We start from the raw sequence: 27,186 nt of genomic DNA, 5'->3' as shown, positions 1-27,186 counted from the left end.
TCCCTCAAGACTGCTTTGGCTATTCGTGGTCTTTTGTGTCTCCATACAAATTTTAAGATTTTTTGTTCTAGTTCCGTAAAAAATGCTATTGGTAATTTGACAGGGATTGCATTGAATCCATAGATTGCTTTGGGTAGTATAGTCATTTTCACAATATTGATTCTTCCAATCCAAGAACATGGTATATCTCTCCATCTGTTTGTATCATCTTTAACTTCTTTCATCAGTGTCTTATAGTTTTCTGCATACAGGTCTTTGGTCTCCCTAGGAAGGTTTATTCCTAGGTATTTCATTCTTTTGTTGCAGTGGTAAATGGGAGTGTTTCCTTAATTTCTCTTTCAGATTTTTCATCATTAGTGTATAGGAATGCAAGAGATTTCTGTGCATTAATTTTGTATCCTGCTACTTTACCAAATTCATTGATTAGCTCTAGTAGTTTTCTGGTGGCATCCTTAGGATTCTCTATGTATAGTATCGTGTCATCTGCAAACAGTGACAGTTTTACTTCTTCTTTCCCAATTTCTATTCCTTTTATTTCTTTTTCTTCTCTGATTGCCGTGGCTAGGACTTCCAAAACTATGTTGAATAATAGCAGAGAGAGTGGACATCCTTGTCTTGTTCCTGATCTTAGAGGAAATGCTTTCAGGTTTTCACCATTGAGAATGATGTTTGCTGTGGGTTTGTCATATATGGCCTTTATTATGTTGAGGTAGGTTCCCTCTATGCCCACTTTCTGGAGAGTTTTTATCATAAATCGGTGTTGAATTTTGTTGAAAGCTTTTTCTGCATCTATTGAGATGATCATATGGTTTTTATTCTTCAATTTGTTAATATGGTGTATCACATTGATTGATTTGCATATATTGAAGAAATCTTGCATCCCTGGGATAAATTCCACTTGATCATGGTGTATGATTCTTTTAATGTGTTGTTGGATTCTGTTTGCTAGTATTTTGTTGAGCATTTTTGCATCTATATTCATCAGTGATATTGGTGTGTAATTTTCTTTTTCCGTAGTGTCTTTGTCTGGTTTTGGTATCAGGGTGATGGTGACCTCATAGAATGAGTTTGGGAGTGTTCCTTCCTCCACAATATTTTGGAAGAGTTTGAGAAGGATGGGTGTTAGCTCTTCTCTAAATGTTTGAAAGAATTCACTTGTGAAGCCATCTGGTCCTGGACTTTTGTTTGTTGGAAGATTTTTAATCACAGTTTCAATTTCATTACTTGTGATTGGTCTGTTCATATTTTCTATTTCTTCTTCATTCAGTCTTGGAAGGTTATACCTTTCTAGGAATTTGTCCATTTCTTCCAGGTTGTCCATTTTATTGGCATAGAGTTGCTTGTAGTAGTCTCTTAGGATGCTTTGTATTTCTGCGGTGTCTGTTGTAACTTCTCCTTTTTCATTTCGAATATTATTGACTTGAGTCCTCTCTCTCTTTTTCTTGATGAGTCTGGCTAATGGTTTATCAATTTTGTTTATCTTCTTAATGAACCAGCTTTTAGTTTTATTGATCTTTGCTATTGGTTTCTTTGTTTCTATTTCATTTATTTCTGCTCTGATCTTTATGATTTCTTTCCTTCTGCTAACTTTGGGTTTTGTTTGTTCTTCTTTCTCTAGTTCCTTTAGGTGTAAGGTTAGATTGTTTATTTGAGATTTTTCTTGTTCCTTGAGGTAGGCTTGTATAGTTATAAACTTCCCTCTGAGAACTGCTTTTGCTGCATCCCATAGGTTTTGGCTTGTTGTGTTTTCATTGTCATTTGTCTCTAGGTTTTTTTTGATTTCCTCTTTGATTTCTTCAGTGATCTCTTGGTTATTTAGTAATGTAGTGTTTAGCCTCCATGTGTTTGTGTTTTTTACGTTTTTTCCCCTGTAGTTCATTTCTAATCTCCTAGCGTTGTGGCCAGAAAAGATGCTTGATATGATTTCAATTTTCTTAAATTTACTGAGGTTTGATTTGTGACCCAAGATGTGATCTATCCTGGAGAATGTTCCATGCGCACTTGAGAAGGAAGTGTAATCTGCTGGTTTTGGATGGAATGTCCTATAAATATCAATGAAATCTATCTGGTCTATTGTGTCATTTAAAGCTTCTGTTTCTTTATTAATTTTCTGTTTGGATGACCTGTCCATTGGTGTAAGTGAGGTGTTAAAGTCCCCCACTATTATTTTGTTACTGTTGATTTCCTCTTTTATAGCTGTTAGCAGTTGCCTTATGTATTGAGGTGCTCCTATGTTGGGTGCATATATATTTATAATTGTTATATCTTCTTCTTGGATTGATCCCTTCATCATTATGTAGTGTCCTTCCTTGTCTCTTGTAACATTCTTTGATTTAAAGTCTGTGTTATCTTACATGAGTATTGCTACTCCAGCTTTCTTTTGATTTCCATTTGCATGGAATATCTTTTTCCATCCCCTCACTCTCAATTTGTATGTGTCCCTAGGTCTGAAGTGGGTCTCTTGTAGACAGCATATAGATGGGTCTTGTTTTTGTATCCATTCAGCAAGCCTGTGTCTTTTGGTTGGAGCATTTAATCCATTCACATTTAAGGTCATTATCGATAGGTATGTTTCTATGACCATTTTCTTAATTGTTTTGGGTTTGTTTTTTTAGGTCCTTTTCTTCTCTTGTGTTTCCCACTTAGAGAAGTTCCTTTAGCATTTGTTGTAGAGCTGGTTTTGTGGTGCTGAATTTTCTTAGCTTTTGCTTGTCTGTAAAGCTTTTGATTTCTCCACTGAATCTGAATGAGATCCTTTCTGGGTAGAGTAACTTGGTTGTAGGTTCTTCCCTTTCATCACTTTAAGTATATCATGCCACTCCCTTCTGGCTTGTAGAGTTTCTGCTGAGAAATCAGCTGTTAACCCTATGGGAGTTCCCCTGTATGTTATTTGTCATTTTTCCCTTGCTGCATCAATAATTTTTCTTTGTCTTTAATTTTTGCCAATTTGATTACTATGTGTCTCAGTGTGTTTCTCCTTGGGTTTATCCTGTATGGGACTCGCTGCACTTCCTGGACTTGGGTGGCTATTTCCCTTCCCATGTTAGGGAAGTTTTCGACTATAATCTCTGCAAATATTTTCTCGGGTCCTTTCTCCTTCTGGGACCCCTATAATGCGAATGTTGTTGTGTTTAATGTTGTCCCAGAGGTCTCTTAGGCTGTCTTCATTTCTTTTCATTCTTTTTTCTTTATTCTGTTCTGCAGCAGTGAATTCCACCATTCTGTCTTCCAGGTCACTTATCCGTTCTTCTGCCTCAGTTATTGTGCTATTGATTCCTTCTGGTGTAGTTTTCATTTCAGTTATTTTATTATTCATCTCTGTTTGTTTGTTCTTTAATTCTTCTAGGTCTTTGTTAAACATTTCTTGCATCTTCTCGATCTTTGCCTCCATTCTTTTTCCGAGGTCCTGGATCATCTTCACTATCATTATTCTGAATTCTTTTTCTGGAAGGTTGCCTATCTCCCCTTCATTTAGTTGTTTTTCTGGGGTTTTATCTTGTTCCTTCATCTGGTATATAGCCCTCTGCCTTTTCATCTTGTCTATCTCTCTGTGAATGTGATTTTTGTTCCACAGGCTGCAGGATTGTAGTTCTTCTTGCTTCTGTGTCTGCCCTCTCCTCCTTTGGTTGTTAATATAAAATGAACCAGATAAATGTTTTCTCTTAGGTAAGCTTCACTATAAGCATCAGTTTCATGTCCCCTAACTAGATTCTAAGTTTCCAGAGTGTGAGGACCACAACGAAACATTTCTTTTGATCCTCTTGAGCTCATACTGGGCACAGTGCAAGCACTAAGTAACACCAGGGAGGAGGTTGGATGGATCTAGCTACTACTTCTAAAGAAATATCAAAAAGTAGTCCAGCTGGATAGGCAGGAAGGATGCTTGAAACATTTGCAAAGAGGGCTTCAGCTAAGGAAAAGTAAGAAAATCAAATGCACTTCCTAGCACTCTAGTCTGAGTTTAAATTCTAGGAAGGCTGAACAGTTTGCATTACTGGCTCTGGTCTAGGACTGCATAGGATCTGTACCACTATTAGAGCAGTTATGTGTACAACCTGGAGAACCTGGGGTAGAATGAAGCCCTTCAGCCAAACAGATGCCAAGAGAGTAGCATCAACCCTAACCTCAAGGGGAGAAGAGCTGGAGAGTGGTGGCAGGCCTCACCTGGAAGGAGTCTATGCAAATCCTATGGAATTTCACATTCTAGAATGAAACAGATAATATCCTAGGATTAGACTGAAGCTCAGGACCCCACATTCTGAGATATTTGGTTATTGATTATCTACACAGAAAATAATGTGATTACCTACATGCTATGGACAGACTCTGGAATAATACTAATCGTTGACTAGAACTTTGAAGGCCAATATCCACTGTGATGGTTAATTGCATGTGTTGACTTGGCTAAGCTATTTTGCCCAGCTGATGGGTCAAACACTGAACTAGATGTTGCTATGAAGCTATTTTTTAGATGTGATTAGCATTTAAATCTGTAGATTTTGAGTAAAGCAGAATGCCCTCCATAATGTGGTGGCTCTCATCCAATCAGTTAAAGGCCTTAAGAGCAAAGACGGGTTTCTGGAAGCAGCAATTCTGCCTCAAGACTATAACACAGAAACCCTGCCTTAGTTTCCAGCTTGCTGCCCAGCACTGCAGATTTCAGATGCATTAACTCTTACCTGAATCTGCAACCTGCCAGCACCATCTCACAGATTTCAGACTTGCCAGCTTCCACTATCATGTAAAGCTATTCCTTAAAGTAAATCAATCCCCCCCACCTCATTATCTCTCACTCTCTCATTCTGTGTGTGTGTGTGTGTGTGTGTGTGTGTGTGTGTTTCCTATTGGTTCTGTTTCTCTGGAAAACCCTGACTAATACAACCACTGAACTTGAGAAGCACAGCATCTCCGCCTGGAATATGGAATATAGGCGTCTCCTAAAGCTTCAGAGGCTGTATGCATGCAGACATAGCTCTTGGGTAGTGACACGGAAGCACTAACTTTTGCACTGGTGGGTAGAATTCATTTAAAGGCACATCATTCTCAAATGTCCCATCACCATCAACATCACCACCACCACAACCATCACCAAACTATGACAGTTTTAACCCCCAGCTTCTTAAAACTGGCTGAAAAAATATCACTTATATTGCAAATATCTTCCAGATGACTAGAAATTCTTTTTCCTTAAAAGTGTACCTGTGCTCTTCGCTGTACATTTCCAAAGAGAATCTGCTAGGAAAAGGATGCACTTCTAATTTAGTTGTGAATGCTACAGGAGAAGGATAAAATGACATTTACAGTGCATAGGCCAATTTACTGCTACACAATCAAGCCTGTTATTCCATCAATGGCTACAGTTTCTATGACATCTCAGGTGATCTGTACACTTCAATTACCTGCTAGGACTAACAACAAATCAGAGCATTAGAATGATAAGCACCACCCTGTTCTAATTATTTCTTGTTCCCTTTTGCTAGTAAAGTGAGCTTCTTAAGAAAAACTACATTTCTAATGCATAGCAGAGTATCTAACACAGTAGATGCCCGAAATGGCATACTGTAGTTAACACACAAAATGTGATACCAGAGAGCCACAAACGCATGATTCCATGAACGTTAAATAACACTTTGTATTAATGATGAAAAATTTTCTGAGTGCTTTGATAACTACTCTCTCACTTTATTTTCATAATATATTTATCAGATTGGTAAGGCAAATACTGTTATTCCAATTTTTTAAACATGAGAAAATATTTTCAGAAGGATTAAATAATCTGTCTAGGGTTGCAAGCTAATGTACCAAATCACAAGCCAGACTACAAGGACTTCTGACTCCTTGGTATGGGGATCTATAATATCCTGTTAAGTGCATTATTTTCTTTTTGCTTTTAGAAATATTCCATTGTTAATATCAGAAGCAATGCTTTTTTTCTTTCGCTATATCGTGACACCCTGTAGAGTACTCTATACACGGTAAATGGTCAAGGAGTGTTAATGCACCAATCAGAGCATGATAAATATCAGTTTTGGCAATGAAGAGTCACACCATACTAAGATTATCAGCAAAAAAGACCAGATAACTATAAGCAGGGTGGAAAGCATAAACATGTCCTCCTTGTGGACAATATGCAAATAACTCAAATAAAATAGTTCACCAGTTATGTACCCAAGAATCAGGAAGAAATTCATATCAGTGTCACTAACAACAGGAAAAATAACACATGACCCGGCAATTCAACCCCAAAATAAGAACCTTAGAGATACACTCATACGCATATATCAGGAAACATAGCAAGAATGTTTATCAGTTGGTTATAGCAAAAACCTGGAAACAACACTAATATCTATTAAGGAGGATAAATACATAAATTATGGTATTACAGCATTTGCAGATGAAGGGAAAACTATGCATCTGTAAAATGTCTTATTACAGATCGACCTTACAAATATAACATTAAGCAAAAAGCATGTCACAGAGGAAAGTATTCAGAGTGCTACTATTCTAATAAAATCAAAAATATGAAAAAGGAAACTACTATGCTTTTAGGGATACATACATACATGATAAAAATTTTTAAATAAGAAAGATAAACACAATATTCAGGACAGTGGCTACTACTTGCAGGGGAAGAAAAGGAGATGCTATTGGGGAGGAGTATGAGGGGTTTTGAAGATTTTGGTAATATTCTAGTTCTTAAGTTGAGTAATAAGTGTACAGATATTTATCTTATTATTTAAAATAAAGATTTATATTAAATATATTTTTTGTATGTCTATTTCATGATTAAAAAAACACCAGTACTAAATTTCACCTGGTCCTATCTAGAAGGAAAACAGATCTGTAGCGACAGAGGGGAAAAAACAGAAGACATTCCCTATTCTGTTAAAAAAAAAAAAAAAAGGCAAAAATACAAACAGAAAACGAAAAGCTCCGTGACTAACCAAATCTGATAAGCAAATCATCAATATCTGTCACTCAGCGTTACAAAATTAGGTTGCCAGTTAGTGCTGAAGTCTCCCTTGGCTGCAAAAAAGTACCTTTGCCTGTTATGATACTAACTAATGATTTCATCTGCAATATCTTCAGTTACTAGTATAGTTATCACTTCTTGACCGAAAAAACAAAGTGTTATATAGTCCAACGCTAAAAATAGATTCTTTAAAAAATCCAGTTTCTATGTTAGCTATAAAATGAATAAAACTGTTTAATTTCTTTTTTGGTGCTTCTGTTTGGTAACTGATAAGCTTTGAATATATAACACGGTTCTTACACCTTCATATTCAAATCTTACAGGTTTAAAATGTAAACGTAAGATGCTAAAAAGAAGGTTTGAAATAAAGTTCCAAAGAGACAAATTAGGAAAAGGATAGGATTTCAAGACAGTCTTTAGGAAATCAGGAATCAGAACTATCCTTTTATAAAAATAAAATCAGGTTATATTTGCTTTTTGTCCCTCTAAGGGCTGGCAAACTTTCAGAGGACTTTACTTCATCGGTGTAGAGAGGATAGCTTTCCTTTGTAGAATGGTGGGGATAAGGGAGAGGATGGGATGTCATAACTGGATACAGGTAACCCCAAGAAATCCACTGGAGTGAGGAGGGGAAGGCTCCTGAGCCTGGGACTACCGACCAGGGTACAAGGATGAGTGTGAGGGAAGGCCAGACAAAGAGGCTGCCTTTCCTGCATCTCCTGCCACGTCAGGCCTTGAGGAAGACCGTGAATCTGCTGAGAACTGACAATCACAAGAGGTGCCTGGGAGAATAGAAGGGTAGAGAGTAGCACCAGGAAAGAGGGAAAAAAAAAATCTATCTGTCCACCATTTTGCCCAGAGTCTCCATAACCACCCCAAAAGCATCCCTCACCTCACAGATACCCAGCCCACTTTTCCTTGCTGCTCTACTGAAATATACCCTTGCTTCACATTTTACACTCGTTCAACAGAACTCACCAATCGATTTTCATCAAACACTTCAAAAAGAAGCCGGTGCTGCTGAGGGTGAACCTAAGTAAGAAAAAAACAAGTGAACATCGGAACTATATTCAATACCTTGTAATAACCTATAATGGAAAAGAATCTGAAAAATCATATGTGTGTGTGTGTATGTGTGTGTGTGTGTACTTTGCTGTACACCAAAAACTAACACAACATTGTAAATCAACTATACTTTTAATTTAAAAAAAGTGAACATCAACCCACAAACACTGAGAAATAAATGCTTGAAAATGTTACCATTTCCTAATTCCTGTTACTTACAATATATTTTAAACTACACAAGATACTTAATATATACAAAGCTCAGACCAGTCACAAGTCACCCATTTTCTAGTAATATTTCCATAACGACAAAGTGGATTTGGTTGCTTATTTTTCCATTTTTTCTAAAATAGAATAAAAGAAAGTAAGATAAAATTTCTTTTTTTTTTTGGCCACACGGTTTATGGGATTTTAGTTCCCCGACCAGGGATCAAACCCACACCCTCCACAGTGAGAGCCCAGAGTCCTAACCACTAGACCTCCAAGAAATTCCTGAAAGTGAGATAAAATTTCAAAATATTACATATTTACAAGCACTTAAAAATACAGATTAGATTTTAACTTATTATCAATTTTATGTACTCACTTTTTATTTATCAGGTTAGAAATACCCAAAGTGGATGTTGATTTTATGGAGACTAGTGTTCTGAATCCTTTTAGTACTGACTTGATAAAACCAATCTTGTTTATACTATATAAAGTACAAAAGCAGTCAAAAAGTATACACTGAGTTTTCACTTACTGTTTATATCTTATAGCACGAGTAAAATTAACATGCAGCAATTTATTTTTCAAAGCCAATGCTTTCATTTTTGCTGAAATGTTTCAATATCAAGTTAATATCTACTAAATATCAAACACAAAGAAAATCTTTAATAATTTGTTATACCAGAGGTTAAGATGATGTATGAAACATTCTCACATTTAAGTTGGTATTTTCTCTATGATAAATATACTACATTAAATACTGAGATATTTTAAAACTTTGGTTTACATGTCAAAAGTACCGACAGCCTTCAGAAAAAAGCCCTATATGTGTGACAAAGATATAGAGATACCTAACCCAGTGTCCACTCTCCCTTATGTTCTTCTGAGAACATAATCCTAATTTTACCTGCAACAAGTGCCCGGGGTCACCACACTGCACAACTCTTGGGGAGAGGGGCATTAATTTTTTTTAATTGAAGTATAACATAAATTCAGTAAAGTATAAAGTTTACTAACCTTAAATATACAGCTTGATGACTTTTCATACATGTTTACTGTGTCATCATCACCCAGATCAAAATATGGAACACTCCATTCTATTTTATGTATTGTTTTCTATGCGAACAGTGCCCTCTGGACTTGTTCAACATTGAGACTCTCAATAAGACTCTCTAAAAAAAGTTCCCTTGCACCCGGGGGCAACCAAAGAGGCCAACCTAGCAGCAGTCACTGGGTGGGACTTCTGGAAGAGCTCTTTCTTTCTTTCTTTCTTTAAAGATTGACTATGCTTTTCTTTTTTAAAAAATTAATTAATTAATTAATTTTAGCTGCATTGGGTCTTTATTGCTGCACGCAGGCTTTCTCTAGTTGCAGCGAGTGGGGGCTACTCTTCGTTGTGGTGCGCGGGCTTCTCATTGTGGTGGCTTCTCTTGTTGCGGAGCACGGGCTCTAGGTGCGTGGGCTTCAGTAGTTGTGGCACATGGGCTCAGTAGTTGTGGCTCGTGGGCTTTAGAGCACAGGCTCAGAAACTGTGGTGCACAGGCTTCGTTGTTCTGCGGCATGTGGGATCTTCCCGGACCACGGCTCAAACCCATGTCTCCTGCATTGGCAAGCGGATTCTTAACCACTGAGCCACCAGGGAAGTTCCTGGGAGAGCTCTTTAAATGGGGCTGACTCAGCTGGGAGAGATGTCGCTTTTGCCCTTTGTACTTCTTTTTCCTGTGTGGAACTTGGTTAGGACAGCTGGCACCCCTACAGTCATATTGTAACCAGGGGGCAACTATGAGGACGGAAGCCCCAATTAAGGGCCAGATATGCCACGGGGATAGAAAAAACAGTGTTAAGACAATAATCTTTTCTAGGAGGATATAGAGGAAATTTTGGGGAGGAGATGACGCTTGAGCTAAGACTTGAAAGATGGGAAGAATCTGAATAAGAAAATATAGATAATATTCACAGCAAGGAGATCGCAGGAGGAAAGGCATGGGGGCAGAATGAGCATGCTGTAAGGAGATCAACTGATAAGAACATTTTTGTGTTAGAAAGTGGTAAGAAAAATTTGGTTAGTCAGGGTAGAGCCAGACTGAGGGCACTGATATCCAGAAAAGGAATTAAGACTTGATTGGTATGGAAGAAAATTAAGCTTTTAAATGAAAAACTGATACGATGTAGATCATATGTAAATGATCTACAAAAAAAAAATACCGTATGCTAACACATGTAATATGTAAATAATAAACATTTACATATGTAAATATGTAAATATTATTTTGTCAGTGATACACGAAATAAATTGGACTAGAGAGAGACCCTGGAGTCCACAGAGACTGTGGCTCTAGTAACTCAGGTATGAAGTGATGAGAGCTTTGCCTGTGATGGTCCCAGTGAGACTAGGGAGGGAGACAAGAACATGAAAAATATTTCGAGGGAAAAAATAAAAAGTCTCAATGTCTAACAAAATACCTGTCAGATAATATAGATGTTCAATGAATACTGCTAAGAAAATAGATATATGTGACTTGAATAGGCCTCTGCTGTCCTGGTTCAGACTATAATTAATAGCTTCCTAACAGGATGCTCTACCTCAACTATCTTACCTTTTAAATCTACCTTTTCTATTTCAACTGGAGTGACCTACCTAAAAGATAGCTTAGGCCATCTTTACTGCCCTACTCAAAAGCTGTTCCCAGTGGCCTAAAGAGTAATATTCAAATGCCTGAGCATGGAATGGTGCTTCCTGATCTGAGTCCAATTTGCCTTTCCAGCCTTGTGTCCTGTAACTGTCCCCTGCCAACCCAAATACACATACACCCTATGCTCTAATCACACTAGAAACAGTCTAATCACTGCTTACTGCACTTTCTGATCCGTACTTCTGTACATGCTAAGGTCTCTCCATGTGCAACACCTTCTCAGCTCGACACGTCCAAATTCTACCTCTTGTTCAAGCCTCAGCTCAAACGTCAACTCCGCCCTGAAGTCTTACCTCCCATCACTCCCCCTCCTCCGTTTCCAGTTATTAAAAAACTGACTACATTCTTCCATTTATGAAGTTAATAATATGTAATAGCTCTCTACTGAATTATAAAAACACCATAAAAGACTTGGTTACTTGTTTTTTGAGGGGGGTTATATCAAAGGCACACACTAAGTGCAAGAATACAATTTAAAACATGTGGTGAGAATTCTAATGCAAAATGGCAGCCTGAACACAAATATTAATCCTCTCCCTCTTAAGATCCTATTTTCATAATAGCAAAGGAGTTTGTAAAAGGTATTAAAGCATCACAGCAAAGATCATATGCACATGCAAGGGCCACCAGCAGGCAAGCAACTTCCATACCTCCCTAGTAGGGAGATGAAGTGGGGATGAAAGCAGGCTTCTGAAGAAACTGAAAACTATTAAAAGAACAGAATGTTGAAGCAAAGAGGTCAATGGACCAAATGAGAGAATATTCCTATGGCACCTAAACCTCTGGTAAACACACTCACACACAGACACACACACATTAAAGAGTTTCTCTTTGTATCTGATTTCAGGTAGAGGTTCAACAATAATGCAACCATCAGTTGTTTGTTTGTTTTTAACATCTTTATTGGAGTATAATTGCTTTACAATGGTGTGTTAGTTTCTGCTGTATAACAAAGTGAGTCAGCTATACGTATACATATATCCCCATATCCCCTCCCTCTTGCATTTCCCTCCCACCCTCCCTATCCCACCCCTCTAGGTGGTCACAAAGCACCGAGCTGATCTCCCTGTGCTATGTGGCTGCTTCCCACTAGCTATCTATTTTACATTTGGTAGTGTATATTTGTCAGCACTACTCTCTCACTTCGTCCCAGGTTACCCTTCCCCATCCCCATGTCCTCAAGTCCATTCTCTACGTCTGCATCTTTATTCCTGTCCTGCTCCTAGGTTCTTCAGAACCATTTTTTTTCTTTCTTCAGATTCCATATATATGTGTTAGCATACGGTATTTGTTTTTCTCTTTCTGACTTCACTCTGTTTGACAGACTCTAGGTCCATCCACCTCACTATAAATAACTCAATTTTGTTTCTTTTTATGGCTCAGTAATGTTCCATTGTATATATGTGCCACATCTTCTTTATCCATTCATCTGTCGATGGACACCTAGATTGCTTCCATGTCCTGGCTATTGTAAATAGTGTTGCAATGAATATTGTGGTACATGACTCTTTTTGAATTATGGTTTTCTCAGGGTATATGCCCAGTAGTGGGATTGCAGGGTGATATGGTTGTTCTATTTTTAGTTTTTTAAGGAACCTCCATACTGTTCTCCATAGTGGCTGGATCAATTTACATTCCCACCAACAGTGCAAGAGGGTTCCCTTTTCTCCACACCCTCTCCAGCATGTATTGTTTGTAGATTTTTTGATGATGGCCATTCTGACCGGTGTGAGGTGATACCTCATTGTAGTTTTGATTTGCATTTCTCTAATGATTAGTGATGTTGGGCATCCTTTCATGTGTTTGTTGGCAATCTGTATATCTTCTTTGGAGAAATGTCTATTTAGGTCTTCTGCCCATTTTTGGATTGGGTTGTTTGTTTTTATGATATTGAGCTGCATGAGTTGCTTGTATGTTTTGGAGATTAATCCTTTGTCAGTTGCTTCATTTGCAAATATTTTCTCCCATTCTGAAGGTTGTCTTTTCATCTTGTTTATGGTTTCCTTTGCTGTGAAAAAGCTTTTAAGTTCCATTAGGTCCCATTTGTTTATTTTTGTTTTCATTTCCATTTCTCTAGGAGGTGGGTCAAAAAGGATCTTGCTGTGATTTATGTCACAGAGTGTTCTGCCTATGTTTTCCTCTAAGAGTTTTATCCTGTCTGGCCTTGCATTTAGGTCTTTAATCCATTTTGAGTTTACTTTTGTATACACTGTTAGGGAGTGTTCTAATTTCATTCTTTTACACATAGCTGTCCAGTTTTCCCAGCACCACTTATTGAAGAGACTGTCTTTTCTCCACTGTATATTCTTGCTTCCTTTATCAAAGATAAGGTGACCATATGTCTATGGGTTTATCTGTGGGCTTTCTGTCCTGTTCCACTGATCTATTTTTCTGTTTTTGTGCCAATACCATACTGTCTTGATTACTGTAGCTTTGTAGTATAGTATGAAGTCAGGGAGCTTGATTCCTCCAGCTCTGTTTTTCTTTCTCAAGACTGCTTTGGCTATTCGGGGTCTTTTGTGTTTCCATACAGATTGTGAAATTTTTTGTTCTAGTTCTGTGAAAAATGCCATTGGTAGCTTGATAGGGATTGCACTGAATCTGTACATTGCTTTGGGTAGTAGAGCCATTTTCACAATGTTGATTCTTCCAATCCAAGAACATGGTATATCTCTCCATCTGTTTGTATCACCTTTAATTTCTTTCATTTGTGTCTTATAGTTTTCTGCATACAGGTCTTTTGTCTCCTTAGGTAGGTTTATTCCTAGCTATTTTATTCTTTTTGTTGCAATGGTAAATGGGAGTGTTTCCTTAATTTCTCTTTCATATTTTTCATCATTAGTGTACAGGAATGCAAGAAATTTCTGTGCATTAATTTTGTATCCTGCTACTTTACCAAATTCATTGATTAGGTCTAGTAGTTTTCTGGTGGCATCTTTAGGATTCTCTATGTATAGTATCATGTCATCTGCAAACAGTGACAGTTTTACTTCTTTTCCAATTTGGATTCCGTTTATTTTTTTTCTTCTCTGATTGCTGTGGCTAAAACTTCCAAAACTATGTTGAGTAATAGTGGTGAGAGTGGGCATCCTTGTCTTGTTCCTGATCTTAGTGGAAATGGATTCAGTTTTTCACCATTGAGAACGATGTTGGCTGTGGGTTTGTCAAATATGGCCTTTATTATGTTGAGGTAAGTTCCCTCTATGCCTACTTTCTACTGGGGTTTTTTAATCATAAATGGTGTTGAATTTTGTTGAAAGCTTTTTCTGCATCTATTGAGATGATCATATGGTTTTTATTCTTCAATTTGTTAATATGGTGTATCACATTGATTGATTTGCATACATTGAAGAATCCTTGCATTCCTGGGATAAACCCCACTTGATCATGGTGTATGATCCTTTAATGTGCTGTTGAATTCTGTTTGCTAGTATTTTGTTGAGGATTTTGACATCTATGTTCATCAGTGATATTGGCCTGTAGTTTTTTTGTGACATCTTTGTCTGGTTTTGGTATCAGGGTGATGGTGGTCTCATAGAATGAGTTTGGGAGTGTTCCTCCCCCTGCTATATTTTGGAAGAGTTTGAGAAGGATAGGTGTTAGCTCTTCTCTAAATGTTTGATAGAATTCGCCTGGGAAGCCATCTGGTCCTGGGCTTTTGTTTGTTGGAAGATTTTAAGTCAGTTTCAATTTCAGTGCTTCTGACTGGTGTGTGTATATTTTCTATTTCTTCCTGGTTCAGTCTCAGAAGGTTGTGCTTTTCTACGAATTTGTCCATTTCTTCCAGGTTGTTCATTTTATTGGCATACAGTTGCTCATAGTAATCTCTCATGATCCTTTGTATTTCTGCAGTGTCAGTTGTTACTTCTCCCTTTCATTTCTAATTCTATTGATTTGAGTCTTTTCCCTTTTTTTCTTGATGAGTCTGGCTAATGGTTTATCAATTTCATTTATCTTGTCTAAGAACCAACTTTTAATTTTATAGATCTTTGCTATCATTTCCTTTGTTTCTTTTTCATTTATTTCTGATCTGATCTTTATGATTTCTTTCCTTCTGCTAACATTGGGGTTTTTTGGTCCTTTTTTTCTAATTGCTTTAGGTGTAAGTTTAGGTTGTTTATGTGAGATTTTTGTTTCTTGAGGTAGTATTGTATTGCTATAATCTTCCCTCTTAGAACTGCTTTTGCTGCATCCCAGAGGTTTTGGGTTGTCGTGTTTTCACTGTCATTTGTTTCTAGGTATTTTCTGATTTCCTCTTTGATTTCTTCAGTGATCTCTTGGTTATTTAGTAGTGTATTGTTTAGCCCCCATGTGTTTGTATTTTTTACAGTTTTTTTCCTGTAATTGATATCTAGTCTTATAGCGTTGTGGTTGGAAAAGAAACTTGATCCGATTTCAATTTTCTTAAATTTACCAAGGCTTGATTTGTGACCCAAGATATGATCTATTGTGGAGAATGTTCCATGAGCACTTGAGAAGAAAGTGTATTCTGTTGTTTTTGGATGGAGTGTCCTACAAATATCAATTAAGTCTATCTTGTTTAATGTATCATGTAAAGCTTGTGTTCCCTTATTTATTTTCATTTTGGATCATCTGTCCATTGGTGAAAGTGGGGTGTTAAAGTCCCGTACTATGATTGTGTTACTGTCAATTTCCCCTTCTAGGGTTTTTAGCATTTGCCTTATGTATTGAGGTGCTCCTATGTTGGATGCATAAATATTTACAATTGTTGTATCTTCTTCTTGGATTGATCCCTTGATCATTATGTAGTGTCCTTCTTTGTCTCTTGTAATAGTCTTTATTTTAAAGTCTATTTTGTCTGATATGAGAATTGCTACTCCAGCCTTCTTTTGATTTCCATTTCCATGGAATATCTTTTTCCATGACCTCACTTTCAATCTCACTTTTCAGTCCCTAGGTCTGAAGTGAGTCTCCTGTAGACAGCATATATATGGGTCTTGTTTTTGTATCCATTCAGCCAGTCTATGTCTTTTGGTTGGAGCATTTAATCCATTTACATTTAAGGTAATTATTTATATGTATGTTCTTATTACTGTTTTCTTAATTGTTTTGGGTTTGTTTTTGGAGGTCTTTCCCTTCTCTTGTGTTTCTTGCCTAGAGAAGTTCCTTTAGCATTTGCTGTAAAGCTGATTTGGTGGTGCTGAATTCTCTTAGCTTTTGCTTGTCTCTAAAGGTTTTAATTTCTCCATCAAATCTAAATGAGACCCTTGTTGGGTAGAGTAATCTTGGTTGTAGGTTTTTCCCTTTCATCACTTTAAATATGTCCTGCCACTCCCTTCTGGCTTGCAGAATTTCTGCAGAAAGATCAGCTGTTAACCTTATGGGGATTCCCTTGTATGTTATTTGTTGCTTTTCCCTTGCTGCTTTTAATAATTTTTCTTTGTATTTAATTTTTGATAGTTTGATTAATATGTGTCTTGGCATGTTTCTCCTTGGATTTATCCTGTATGGGACTCTCTGTGCTTCCTGTACTTGATTGACTATTTCCTTTTCCATATTTGGGAAGTTTTCAACTATAATCTCTTCAAATATTTTCTCAGTCCCTTTCTTTTTCTCTTCTTCTTCTGGGATCCCATACTTCAAATGTTGGTGTGTTTAATGTTGTCCCAGAGGTCTCTGAGACTGTCTTCAATTCTTTTTATTCTTTTTTCTTTATTCTACCCTGCTGCAGTTATTTCCACTATTTTATCTTCCAGGTCACTTATCCGTTCTTCTGCCTCAGTTATTCTGCTATTGATTCCTTCTAGAGAATTTTTAATTTCATTTATTGTGTTGTTCATCATTGTTTATTTGCTCTTTAGTTCTTCTAGGTCCTTGTTAAACGTTTCTTGTATTTTCTCCATTCTATTTCCAAGATTTTGGATCATCTTTACTATCATTACTCTGAATTTTTTTTCAGGTAAACTGCCTACTTCCTCTTCATTTGTTTGGTCTGGTGGGTTGTTACCTTGCTCCTTCATCTGCTGTGTATTTCTCTGTCTTCTCATTTTGCTTAACTTACTGTGTTTGGGTTCTCCTTTTCATAGGATGCAGGTTTGTAGTTCCTGTTGTTTTTCGTGCCTGCCCCCAGTGGGTAAGGTTGGTTCAGTGGGTTGTGTAGGCTTCCTGGTGGAGGGGAGTAGTGCCTGTGTTCTGGTGAATGAGGTTGGATCTTCTCTTTCTGGTGTGTAGGACCACATCCGGTGGTGTGTTTTGGGGTGTCTGTGAACTTATTATGATTTTAGGCAGCCTCTCTGGTAATGGGTGGGGTTGTGTTCCTGTCTTGCTCGTTGTTTGGCATGGGGTGTCCAGCACTGGAGCTTGCTGGTCGTTGAGTGGAGCTGGGTCTTAGCGTTGAGATGGAGATCTCTGGGAGAGCTCTCGTTGATTGATATTATGTGGGGCCAGGAGGTCTCTGGTGGTCCAGTGTCCTGAAGTCGGCTCTCCCACCTCAGTGGCTCAGGCCTGACACCCGGCTGGAGCAACAAGACCCTGTCAGTCTCACAGCTCATCACAACTCCACAGCCGAGGGCAAGGGGTTTCTCTCAGCTCCAGGTTGCAGTGCTGCAGGGAAGTGTTCAGATTGGCTTGCCTCCCACAGACGTTCAGAGCAGTCTGGAAAAAGCCACAGAGCATCTCATGTCTCACTCTCTGATCCTCCTTGCTCTATCGATTTTGGAGCTGTAGCCCCCGTTTTAATCATGAGGCTTTAGAGCTCTGTAGCAGATGCTATTAGAGCTCAGCCTGTCATCCCATGGATCCCTACAGCATTTTTGTGCGCACCTGCTCCCCGAGCACGTGCTCTCTCAACAGCAGCACCTGCATCTCCTTCAACCATCAGTTTTAATATATAAAATATAAATAACTAAAAATGTAACATGTAATTGTTGAATGTTTAGGCTTTTCATATATAGAAGCAATAGATGATTAGCAGAGATCACAGATGTATAAACAGAAAAACTGTCCCCAAAGAAAAGAGATACTTAAGAAACACCTTTAAAAACTGTAAGGTATATCCTTAGAAAAATTTGGGAAAGTCTTGCATCCATACAGCTAAAATAGGGCACTATAAAAAGAGGCGAAGAGTGGTGTTGCAACTAAAAATAACTGTTGAATTCAAACATAAGCAATTTTAGATAAATTTGCAGAAATCTCCCAAAATGTAGAGCAAAAAGCTAAGCTGAAGGAAAATATGAGAGAAAATAAAAAGAGGATTTTCTGAACAGATTCAGTGAAAGAATTAAGCCCTAATGCCCTAAAACAGAGGTTAAGTAAGTTACAGCTTATGGACCAAAGCCAGTCAGGCACTTACTTGCTTTTTTTTTTTTTTTAACAGCCCATAATAATTTTTTTTTACATTTTAGAATGGTTACCTTTTAAATGGCTATATAAGTACCTACACAGTAGCCTCAGTTTTTGTCTCCTGCCTGTGTGACACCTAAAATATTTACTACCTGGCTCTTTATGAAAAAGTTTGCTGACTCCTGTCCTAAGACATTTACTGTATGTTATCTATTGACTTATCTCATATATCTAGGATGGTACTCAGTAAGACCATCCTTGGAATATGTGAGGAAACTATCACTCAAATCATTTTCTGTGTTCTGTGGTTCACATGAGGAATTCTGACTGAGAAAGATAAGAATCAGTCTAGGTAACCCTGCACCCAACTAGCTGGAATCCCCAAACGATAATACAAACAGAGGGAAGGAAATTATTAAAGAAATTATTCACATGAAAATTTTCAGAGCTGAAGGGAAACAGTACTCTTTAAATTGAAATGCTTATCAAAGGTCCAATACAATGACACTGTACACACAAGGTATAGTACTGTGAAATTTTAAAACACCAGGGTAAAGATAAATCATCACATTTTTCACAGCGAGAGAAGGATCACCCCCAAAGGAACAAGAAGCAGCCTTTTCAATAGCGATATCATGCTCAAAGTTGACAAAGCACTGTCTTCAAGTTTCTGAGGAAACATGATTTTCAACCTAGACTCCTATGAGGGGCCAAACTACTGGCCAAATATAAGTTGGCGATCTACTCATCTATCATAGCTGGAAGTCAGTTTGGGACAGGGATGTGTGAGCTATTCAGCAGAATGGGAATAAGGACCAGCATGACAAACAGAAACAGTTAAAGAGGGGTTCCTTCTGGGAAGCAGGAATAGGAGGGGAGAGGTTGGGGCACCAGAGTCTATTGCTTTTCATTATAAGCCCCTTTATACTATCTCATTTTAAAGCTATGTGTGAATTCTTTGATGAGATGATTTTTTTAAAATTTATTAAAAATAGGAGTAAAGCTATGGTCATAAAAATAGAGTTTACAGGGTCATATTTATAGGAAAGGTGTAAGAAGAAGAAACAAAAATAAAAATATTGAGATAGGTTTTTTGAAAAATGTCTAAGTCTATAAATGCATAAAAGAGTAGAGGAAAAAAACACTTTCCAGAGGAGTAACCAAATTCTCAAAGAAGGACAAAGGTATTGACAAATGTCAATTTATTCTCTGGTATTCATAAAGAACCTGAAGTAATGCTTCCGGAAATTATGCTGGTGGTTGCAGGAAAAAAAAACAATGCAGTCATACTTTTTAAAAAGCTTTATAAAGATATAATATATATACCATGTAACTGACCCACTGAAAATGCACAATTCAATGGTTTTTAGTATATTCACAGAGTATGCAACCACCCTCGCAATTCTGGAACATTTTCATCACCTCACAAAGAAGCCCCATGCCCTTGAGCAGTCACTCCTGATTTCCCAACTTCCTCAGTCTCAGACAACCTCTAATATATTTTCTGTCTCTATAGATTTGTCTATTACAGACATTTAACATGAGGGGAATCTTACAATATGTGGTCTTTTGTAACTGGCTTCTTTTACTTTGCATAATGTGTCCAAGGTTCACCCATGTTGTAGCATGTATCAGTACTTCATTCTTTCTATAACTGAATAATATCCCACTGTATGTATATACCCCATTTTGTTTATCCATTCATTTATTGATGGACCTATGGGTTGTTTCTACTTTTTGACTATAATTAATAATGATGCTATAAGTATTCATGTACAAGTTTTTGTGCGGACATATGTGGTAAGTAGATTTTAAAATAAAAACTGTATAAAAAGTAAAATGAACTAGATAAGTATTTTTACAAGCTTTAAGCATTATATAAATAGAAACTATCTTTGCATTTTTATCTACATATTTTATGTCTTTCTAATTTGTTTCTCTATACAGTTATTGCTTATCAACAAATATAAAAATGAATTATAGATACACAGCCATGGGGAGAAAACCCAAACAGTAAAAAAAAAGATATTCAGTATAGTGAATTATAAATCTCTCACCCTTTCCCCACCCTCAGAGAAAATACTGTGAACAGTTTCTTGGTCCTTCTAGAAGTATTTTTTGCAAATACCAGCGTGTGAGAAAGCTGTTCTGTTTTTACACAAAAAGGTGCATCATATATACAATGTTTTGCACCTTTGTTCCTTCATTTAATATATTTTGAAACTTAACATCCTATCAATACATATACCTCTGTCTCTTTTTAAACAGCTGATGAGGATTTCATTATACGGCTACACCATACCTTACTTAGTGCTTTATTTATGGGGCACCCCAGCCTTCTTCCTAGCTAACAGAATTCTGATTTTATTCAAATAATGGATGATAATGTGTGTCAGGGATACAGGCAGCTACTCCCTACCCCGACCCCACCCACCCAGGAGCTGACTTCTGATTCCTCTAAGCCTCCCGGTAATTCCACTCTCTTTACTAATGACTGGGTTAGAAATACACACACAACATAATTCCGGCCCAAGAGATATGAATCAAAGTCTCCTAGGGAAACTTTTGGAAAAGGGTTCTTCACTTTTTAAAAGAGACATGTGAGGAAACATTCTCCCTTTTCTACCTCTGGGCATCATCATGGGAGGCTATGTCATTAGGAACTGCTGCAAGCTTCTTGTGACCATGGACAGAAAGGCAAGAGAATCCCAGAGAGGCTAGGATTACTTGAAGCTGAAAGCATCCTAAATGATACACTTCAGAAGGGCCTTCCCTAAATACCCTACATTGAGAGAATCCCCTCAAGTCTCTAATATCCCCTGATACTCACTCCCTAGCACCCAGTGTTTTCCCTTGACAAGTCTCAGCACATTGGTAATTCTTTTGAGAAACTAGTTTATAGGGGTCCACAGCAGACAGTAAGCTTCGCTGAGGGTAGGGACTGTGGCCTCACATTAATAAGCATTAGCAAAGTGACTGGGAAAAAATATCACACAAATTCTTCTTGTGTATGCAGAGGTGGAGGAGTATAAATACATGGATAAAAATACATAGGAAAAAATACCAGACTATCACACAATCAGTGGTGGCATTATGGAGGTTAAATTATGGCTGATTTTTATTTCTCTTTCTAAAAATATCTGTGGTGTACAAGTTATGTTGCTTCTGTAACATAATACTAATATATTCATGAACATATACACATTTTGTAAATATAATATGATGAGTATGAATACTAAAGATATAAACTGAGCACCATGGGTGTACAGGGAATGAAGTGGGGCTGTTTTTTTTCAGATACTCATACACTATGCTGATGCACAGATTATATAATGTGTACATTGCTCCTAATGTGTCAAACTTTTTTCCCTCCTGATAACTTGCCTCCCTTGGTCTCATATGAGCAACTATAAGTGTAGATTTTACTATAATTTTCTATTGAGCATTAACTTCAATTTGGAGTCTCCCCTGTTTGTTAATCTACCAGTAACAGTTCTCCACAAAAGACTTTCTTCGAACTTCACGTTTTCTCAAAGATATAAAGGCTCCCTTCAACTTCTGGCCACAATTTCCATTTGGCTGAATGCCCAATAATCAACATTTTACTGTACTATGTTATCTCAATAGACATTTTTATGTGAATACATTCAATGGAAAACATTTTGTGCTATGTATAAATAATGATATAAATGACAAGAAGAAAAGAGAGGACCCCACATAATTATGTCCTTTGTACAGCAAGTATTAAATCGCCATGTGTTTTCTGTATCTAGCTGTGATGAATTAGCATTGATCCACAAAAATTTATCTAGTTACCCTTGCAATAAATTTGTAAATTTCTGATTAAAATAAATGCACGGCCTATGATCCCAGAATAGAGGAATACTGGCTAAAACATTTGGCAACAGTGAAATTATAGTAAAAGAAACAATGAGTAAAAGGCAGTAAAGTACTGAGCCAGGTTTATCATCTACAAATGGCCTTCTTTCTTATTTTTGTAGTAACATCTCTAACTCAAGAGTAGTACCGACTTTCAAGTATCCTTTCTAATAAAAAATCAAGATAGTAAAAAATAATGGGAAGATTTTTAATTACAGTTTTAAATTAAAATTTTTAAGATTTTAATTACAATTTTAATTCCTCTAATGGATAACCATATTATCTACTTCTACCCACACTTTGATATTTCTTTCATCCCTGATATTGGTCATTTGAGTTTTCTTTCTCCATTTTTTTCCTCCTTTTTAAAATTAATTAATTACTTTATTTACTTTTGGGTGCGTCGGGTCTCCGCCGCTGCGCACGGGGCCCCCCCAGCTGCAGTGAGCAGGGGCCACTCCTTCGTTGCAGTGTGCAGGCTCCTCACTGTGGCGGCCTCTCCTGCTGCGGAACACGGGCTCTAGGCGCGCAGGCTTCAGCAGTTGTGGCACGGGGGCTCAGTAGCTGTGGCTCACGGGCTCTAGAGCGCAGTCTCAGTAGTTGTGGCACACGGGCTTAGTTGCTCCGCGGCATGTGGGATCTTCCCGGACCAGGGCTTGAACCCATGTTCCCTGCATTGACTGGCGGATTCTTAACCACTGCGCCACCAGGGAAGCCCTGAGTTTTCCTTCTCTCTTATTAGGGCTTGCTATGGTATAGCAATTTTATTAATTTTTTCAAAGAACCACCTTTAGTTTAATTTATTTTCTCTCCTTTTTATCCATTTTCTATTTTATTGACTTCCATTCTTATTTCCTTCCCTCTACTTTTTATTTTTTATTTTTTGGTTAAGGTAGAAACTTAGATCATCGATTTTAAATTCTTTTTCTTTTGTATATAAGCATATAAAGATGTACATTTCCAAGCACTGAATTAGCTCATCCTATATTCTGATATGTTATGCTTTAATTATCAATCAGTTAGAATGATTTCTAAATTTCCTTATGATTTTCTTTTTGATCGTGGCTTATTTAAAATACATTGTTTAATTTCCAAATATTTATGGATTTTTTAGATATATTGATATATCCATATATACATGTATAATATATATCCCAGATATACATTCCAGAATTCTATTTAAAGGTTGTTGTAATCAGAGAATATATTCTATAGAATCTCAAGCCTTTTAAACACATTCAGACTTGTTTTATGGCCCAATATACGGTCATCTTGGTGAATGTTCCATGGGCATATAAAAAGAACGTATATTCTTCAGGTACAGGCATACTTTGTTTTATTGTTTCACAGATATTGCGTTTTGTACAAATTGAAGGTTTGTGGAAAACCTGTGTCAAGTGAGTTCACTGGTGCCATTTTCCAACAGCACTTGCTCACTTTGTGTCGCTATGTCACACTTTAACAATTCTCCCAACATTTCAAAATTTCTCATTATTATTATATTATGATACCATTGTCATGGAGTCTGTGATCTCTGATGCTACTATTGCAAAAAGATTATGACTCCCTGAAGGCTCAGATGATGGTTAGCATTTTTTAGCAATAAAAAATTATTTTTAAATTAAGGTATGTATAGTTTTTTTAGACATAATGCTATTACACACTTAGCAGACTACAGTATAGTGTAGACATAACTTTTATATGCACTGGAAAACCAAAAAAATTGTGTGACTCACTTTATTGTGGTGGTCTGGAACTGAATCCACAACATCTCTGAGGTATGCTGTATCAGATATAGTGTTTTATACATGCCAAACAGGTTAAGTTGATTGATAGTGTTTTTCAAATCTTTTATGTACTTACTGGATTTTTGTTTTTTGGTCTAGTTGTTTTATCAATTATTGAGAGAGGAGTGACAAAATCTTTATTCTGGATTTATTTCTCTAGTTAGTTCTGTCAATTTTTCCTTCAAAATTTTGTTCTTCTATCAGGTGTATTCATAGGATTGTATGTCTTGTTGATGAATAAATGCTTTTATGATCATGAAATCTCTCTGGTAATACTCTTCATCCTGAAGTCTACTTCATTTAATAATAATACAGCCATATCAGGGTATTGTTTTGTTGGCTTAGTGCTGGTATACCTTTTCCTGTACTTTTACTTTTAACCTGTCTGTGTCTCTATACTCAAAATGTGTCTCCTGTAAACAGCATACAGTTGAATCTTGATTTTTTGTAATTATTGAGATGGTTTGCTTTATGGTTTGTTATCATCTATTTCTTTTCTATTTTTTTATTCCTCTTTTCTTCCCTTTCACCTTTTTAAAAAAATTATTAATCAAGTATTTCTTGGTACACCATTTTATTTCCTTTAATGGACTTTCACCTCTAATATTTCATTTTAATTTCTTAGTGACAGCTCTAAGGATTACAATATGCATCCTTAAATGTCACAATTATAAGAGAGTTGAGCCACTTTAATAACTTTCAGATCTCTTTCAAGAGAACCTGCATAGCTGATTGGCAGCCACAGCTAACCATGTACCTTTGAGTCTACCCATTGGGTTCTCTTTGCTTTCTCTCAAAGACTGGGCACTCTTGCCCAACACAGGACTTCTCTAACAGACAACCTTTGCTGGGAAACTCTCCATCAGCCTGGGCAAGACTTTCTCAGAACTGTGCTGCAGTGTGAGGCTCTTCCTACCCAATCCTTTCGCCCCTCTCCTTGAGCAGGTGTTAAGCCTGCATCATGAGGAGAAGGTTCTTCCCATCTGTGTGTCTTCCTTGTCTGACCTTCACAGGTGCTTCCCCAGTAAACCTCCTGCATATCTAATTCCATCTTGATGTCTGTTTCTTAGAGGGCCCAAACCAACACAGATGGTATGAGTAGTGGGGTTTTAGGACCAGCCCATACTCACTTGGCCGGCAAGGATCTCCCTATCCTTAGCAGAATGTGGGACACATATAGTCACTGGCAGAAGATGGTGGTCCAATCCTTGCCTGGCAAGGATCTCCCCATCCTTAGCAGAATGTGGGACATATATAGTCACTGGCAGAAGATGGTGGTCCAATTCCTAAAGACTTCTCCAGGGGTGTCCTAGGGAAATGTCCTGGTAGAGGGAGACACCCTTGCCAGTTTGATGTATAACGCACTTGAAAGGTAAGGGGAGAACAATACCTACAAGGACAGTGAAGTTGTCTAGTTACTACTATTGATGACTTACAGAGAGACAATGAGAAAATAAGGGCAGTTAACAAAAGCAAAAGGTTAAATCAGAGACAGAGGGTCTCTTTGGTAGTGTATAAAGAGGCCTGCACCTCCTGAAGTGGAAAAGAGGACAAAACTGAGGAGCAGTGTCAGAGTTGACAGGTTGCAGAGCTCAGAGACATTTAAATGCTCAGTCACTGTGGGTCTATTATGTTAATGGCAGGGCCCTGGCTGGGAAAACCTGGGACCCTGACGTGCAGGACAGGAGGATCTGGGTGGACGCTCCTGAGGATTTTGGTTCCGCAGGTCCCTGAACCCTCAGAGCTTGCAGAGTAGAGTATCTCATCCCTCTGTAATAAGAGCTGGCACTTCCCACATGCAGGATGACATTGCAGAAGCTGCTCCCCACACTCTCTCCTCAGGAGTTGCCCCCACTTCTCCCCTGGTTATCAAGATAATAATCAGTGTTAAATCCCAGCTGGGTCTGATACAGGATGAAAGCGATTACATTTGGAAGAAGCGTCAAGAATTAAACAGCATGTCCTGGCAGGAGCCAGAGGAATATCTCTGGGACTACGATTGATCAAAGGGGCAGAAACATAAGACTGCATAAGCAAGAATTCATTGTCATGGAGGCACTTTCTCAGGACAAGGGATTGAACATCCTGTCAAGGACCCCATGGGATGAGGCCAAGTTGCTGCTAGAGTGGCTCCTAGAAGCCTGAAAAAATAATGAGCCAAGTGGAAATGCCTGAGTTGCCCTGGCATATGGTAGGGGAAGGAATAAAAAGGCCAAGGGAAGTTGGCACGCTAGAATTAAAAGAAAAAAAATATATATATATATAAAATATGAAGCCAAAATACCTACCAGATGCTTATGTTCCATGCGAGGGCCCAGAGGGCACCATGAACCACAGTCATCAGGTGTGTGCTGGTAAGAGGGGCAGCAGCATCACCCAGAAGTGCAGTGGTGGCTCTCGTCTGCATGCCAGGACTGAGGGTGGGAGAGGTGGTCAAAGAGCTGGGCTCCTTAATAGCCATGCATGGTGATGAGCCTCCCCTTCTCCAGTAAGAGGCTGGCCAGTGACATTTCACTGCTAGAATCAAGGGGGCTACAATTATTGTAATGACCAACACGTAAGAGGGGCACTGAAGCTGACTTGACCTGTAGGGTATAGAGCACGGCGCCCCTAAGGGGCAAAATAGGCAGGTGATCAACAAAAGTGCTGCTTAACATCTACAATTATAAGAAGGAAGAATGGAGAAGCAGTGGCTAAGGACAACTGCCCCAATTACAAAAGGAAAGTCACAATCCCTCATCCAGTTCCCCAATCTGAGCCAATTTTCAGATCCACAGTCCATTGACTGAAGAAGTAACCTAGTCCATAGGAGGAAGGACTCTGCATCACTGCAGGAAATGTATATTGTAATGATTCCTCTCTTCCTCCTCCAAAAGGACTATGGCCACTTATTTGGGTGAGTGTATACTGGGGAGAAAGAATAATCAGACATACTGAGGACTGCTGGAAACAGAAACCCAAAGCGTCATTATGTCTTCCATATTAAAGCAAGGACTTACAGAGACCAGAAAACAAATGGAGTCCTGTCTAACGTTCAGCTTATACTGAGTTCACTAGTTCTGTGGATCCACCCAGTAGTCATTTCCCTAGTTTTCAAGTGTACAGTAGGGATTGATATACTGGAAGTTGGATCTCCTCACTACCACCACCACATTGAATCCGTGGCTTGTGGGATAGGAGCTATCATAGTGAGAAGGCCAAGTGGAAGCCTTTGAAACTGTCCTCCCTCTGGTGAAGATAGTAAATCTAAAACAATACTGACTAGATATGACAACAAAAG

At 37.9% G+C, this 27,186-nt stretch overlaps 1 protein-coding gene across 2 annotated transcripts in view; it reads right to left on the bottom strand.

Moving 5' to 3' along the window:
- The window catches only part of NEDD4 (NEDD4 E3 ubiquitin protein ligase), a 151,967-nt gene that overhangs the window by 99,031 nt on the left and 25,750 nt on the right, over positions 1 to 27,186 (bottom strand). The window contains exon 5 of one of the 2 annotated variants that reach the window (XM_036843381.1): positions 7,952 to 8,005. The exons of the other annotated variant lie outside the window; for it this stretch is intronic. Within the exon in view, the coding sequence (XP_036699276.1) occupies positions 7,952 to 8,005 (54 nt within the window). The remainder of the gene's footprint in view (positions 1 to 7,951; positions 8,006 to 27,186) is intronic. 2 annotated transcript variants of the gene reach the window in all.

The sequence above is a fragment of the Balaenoptera musculus genome, chromosome 2, assembly GCF_009873245.2.
Source record: "Balaenoptera musculus isolate JJ_BM4_2016_0621 chromosome 2, mBalMus1.pri.v3, whole genome shotgun sequence".
NCBI lineage: Eukaryota > Metazoa > Chordata > Mammalia > Artiodactyla > Balaenopteridae > Balaenoptera > Balaenoptera musculus.
This window is presented reverse-complemented; position numbering and strand designations above follow the sequence as displayed.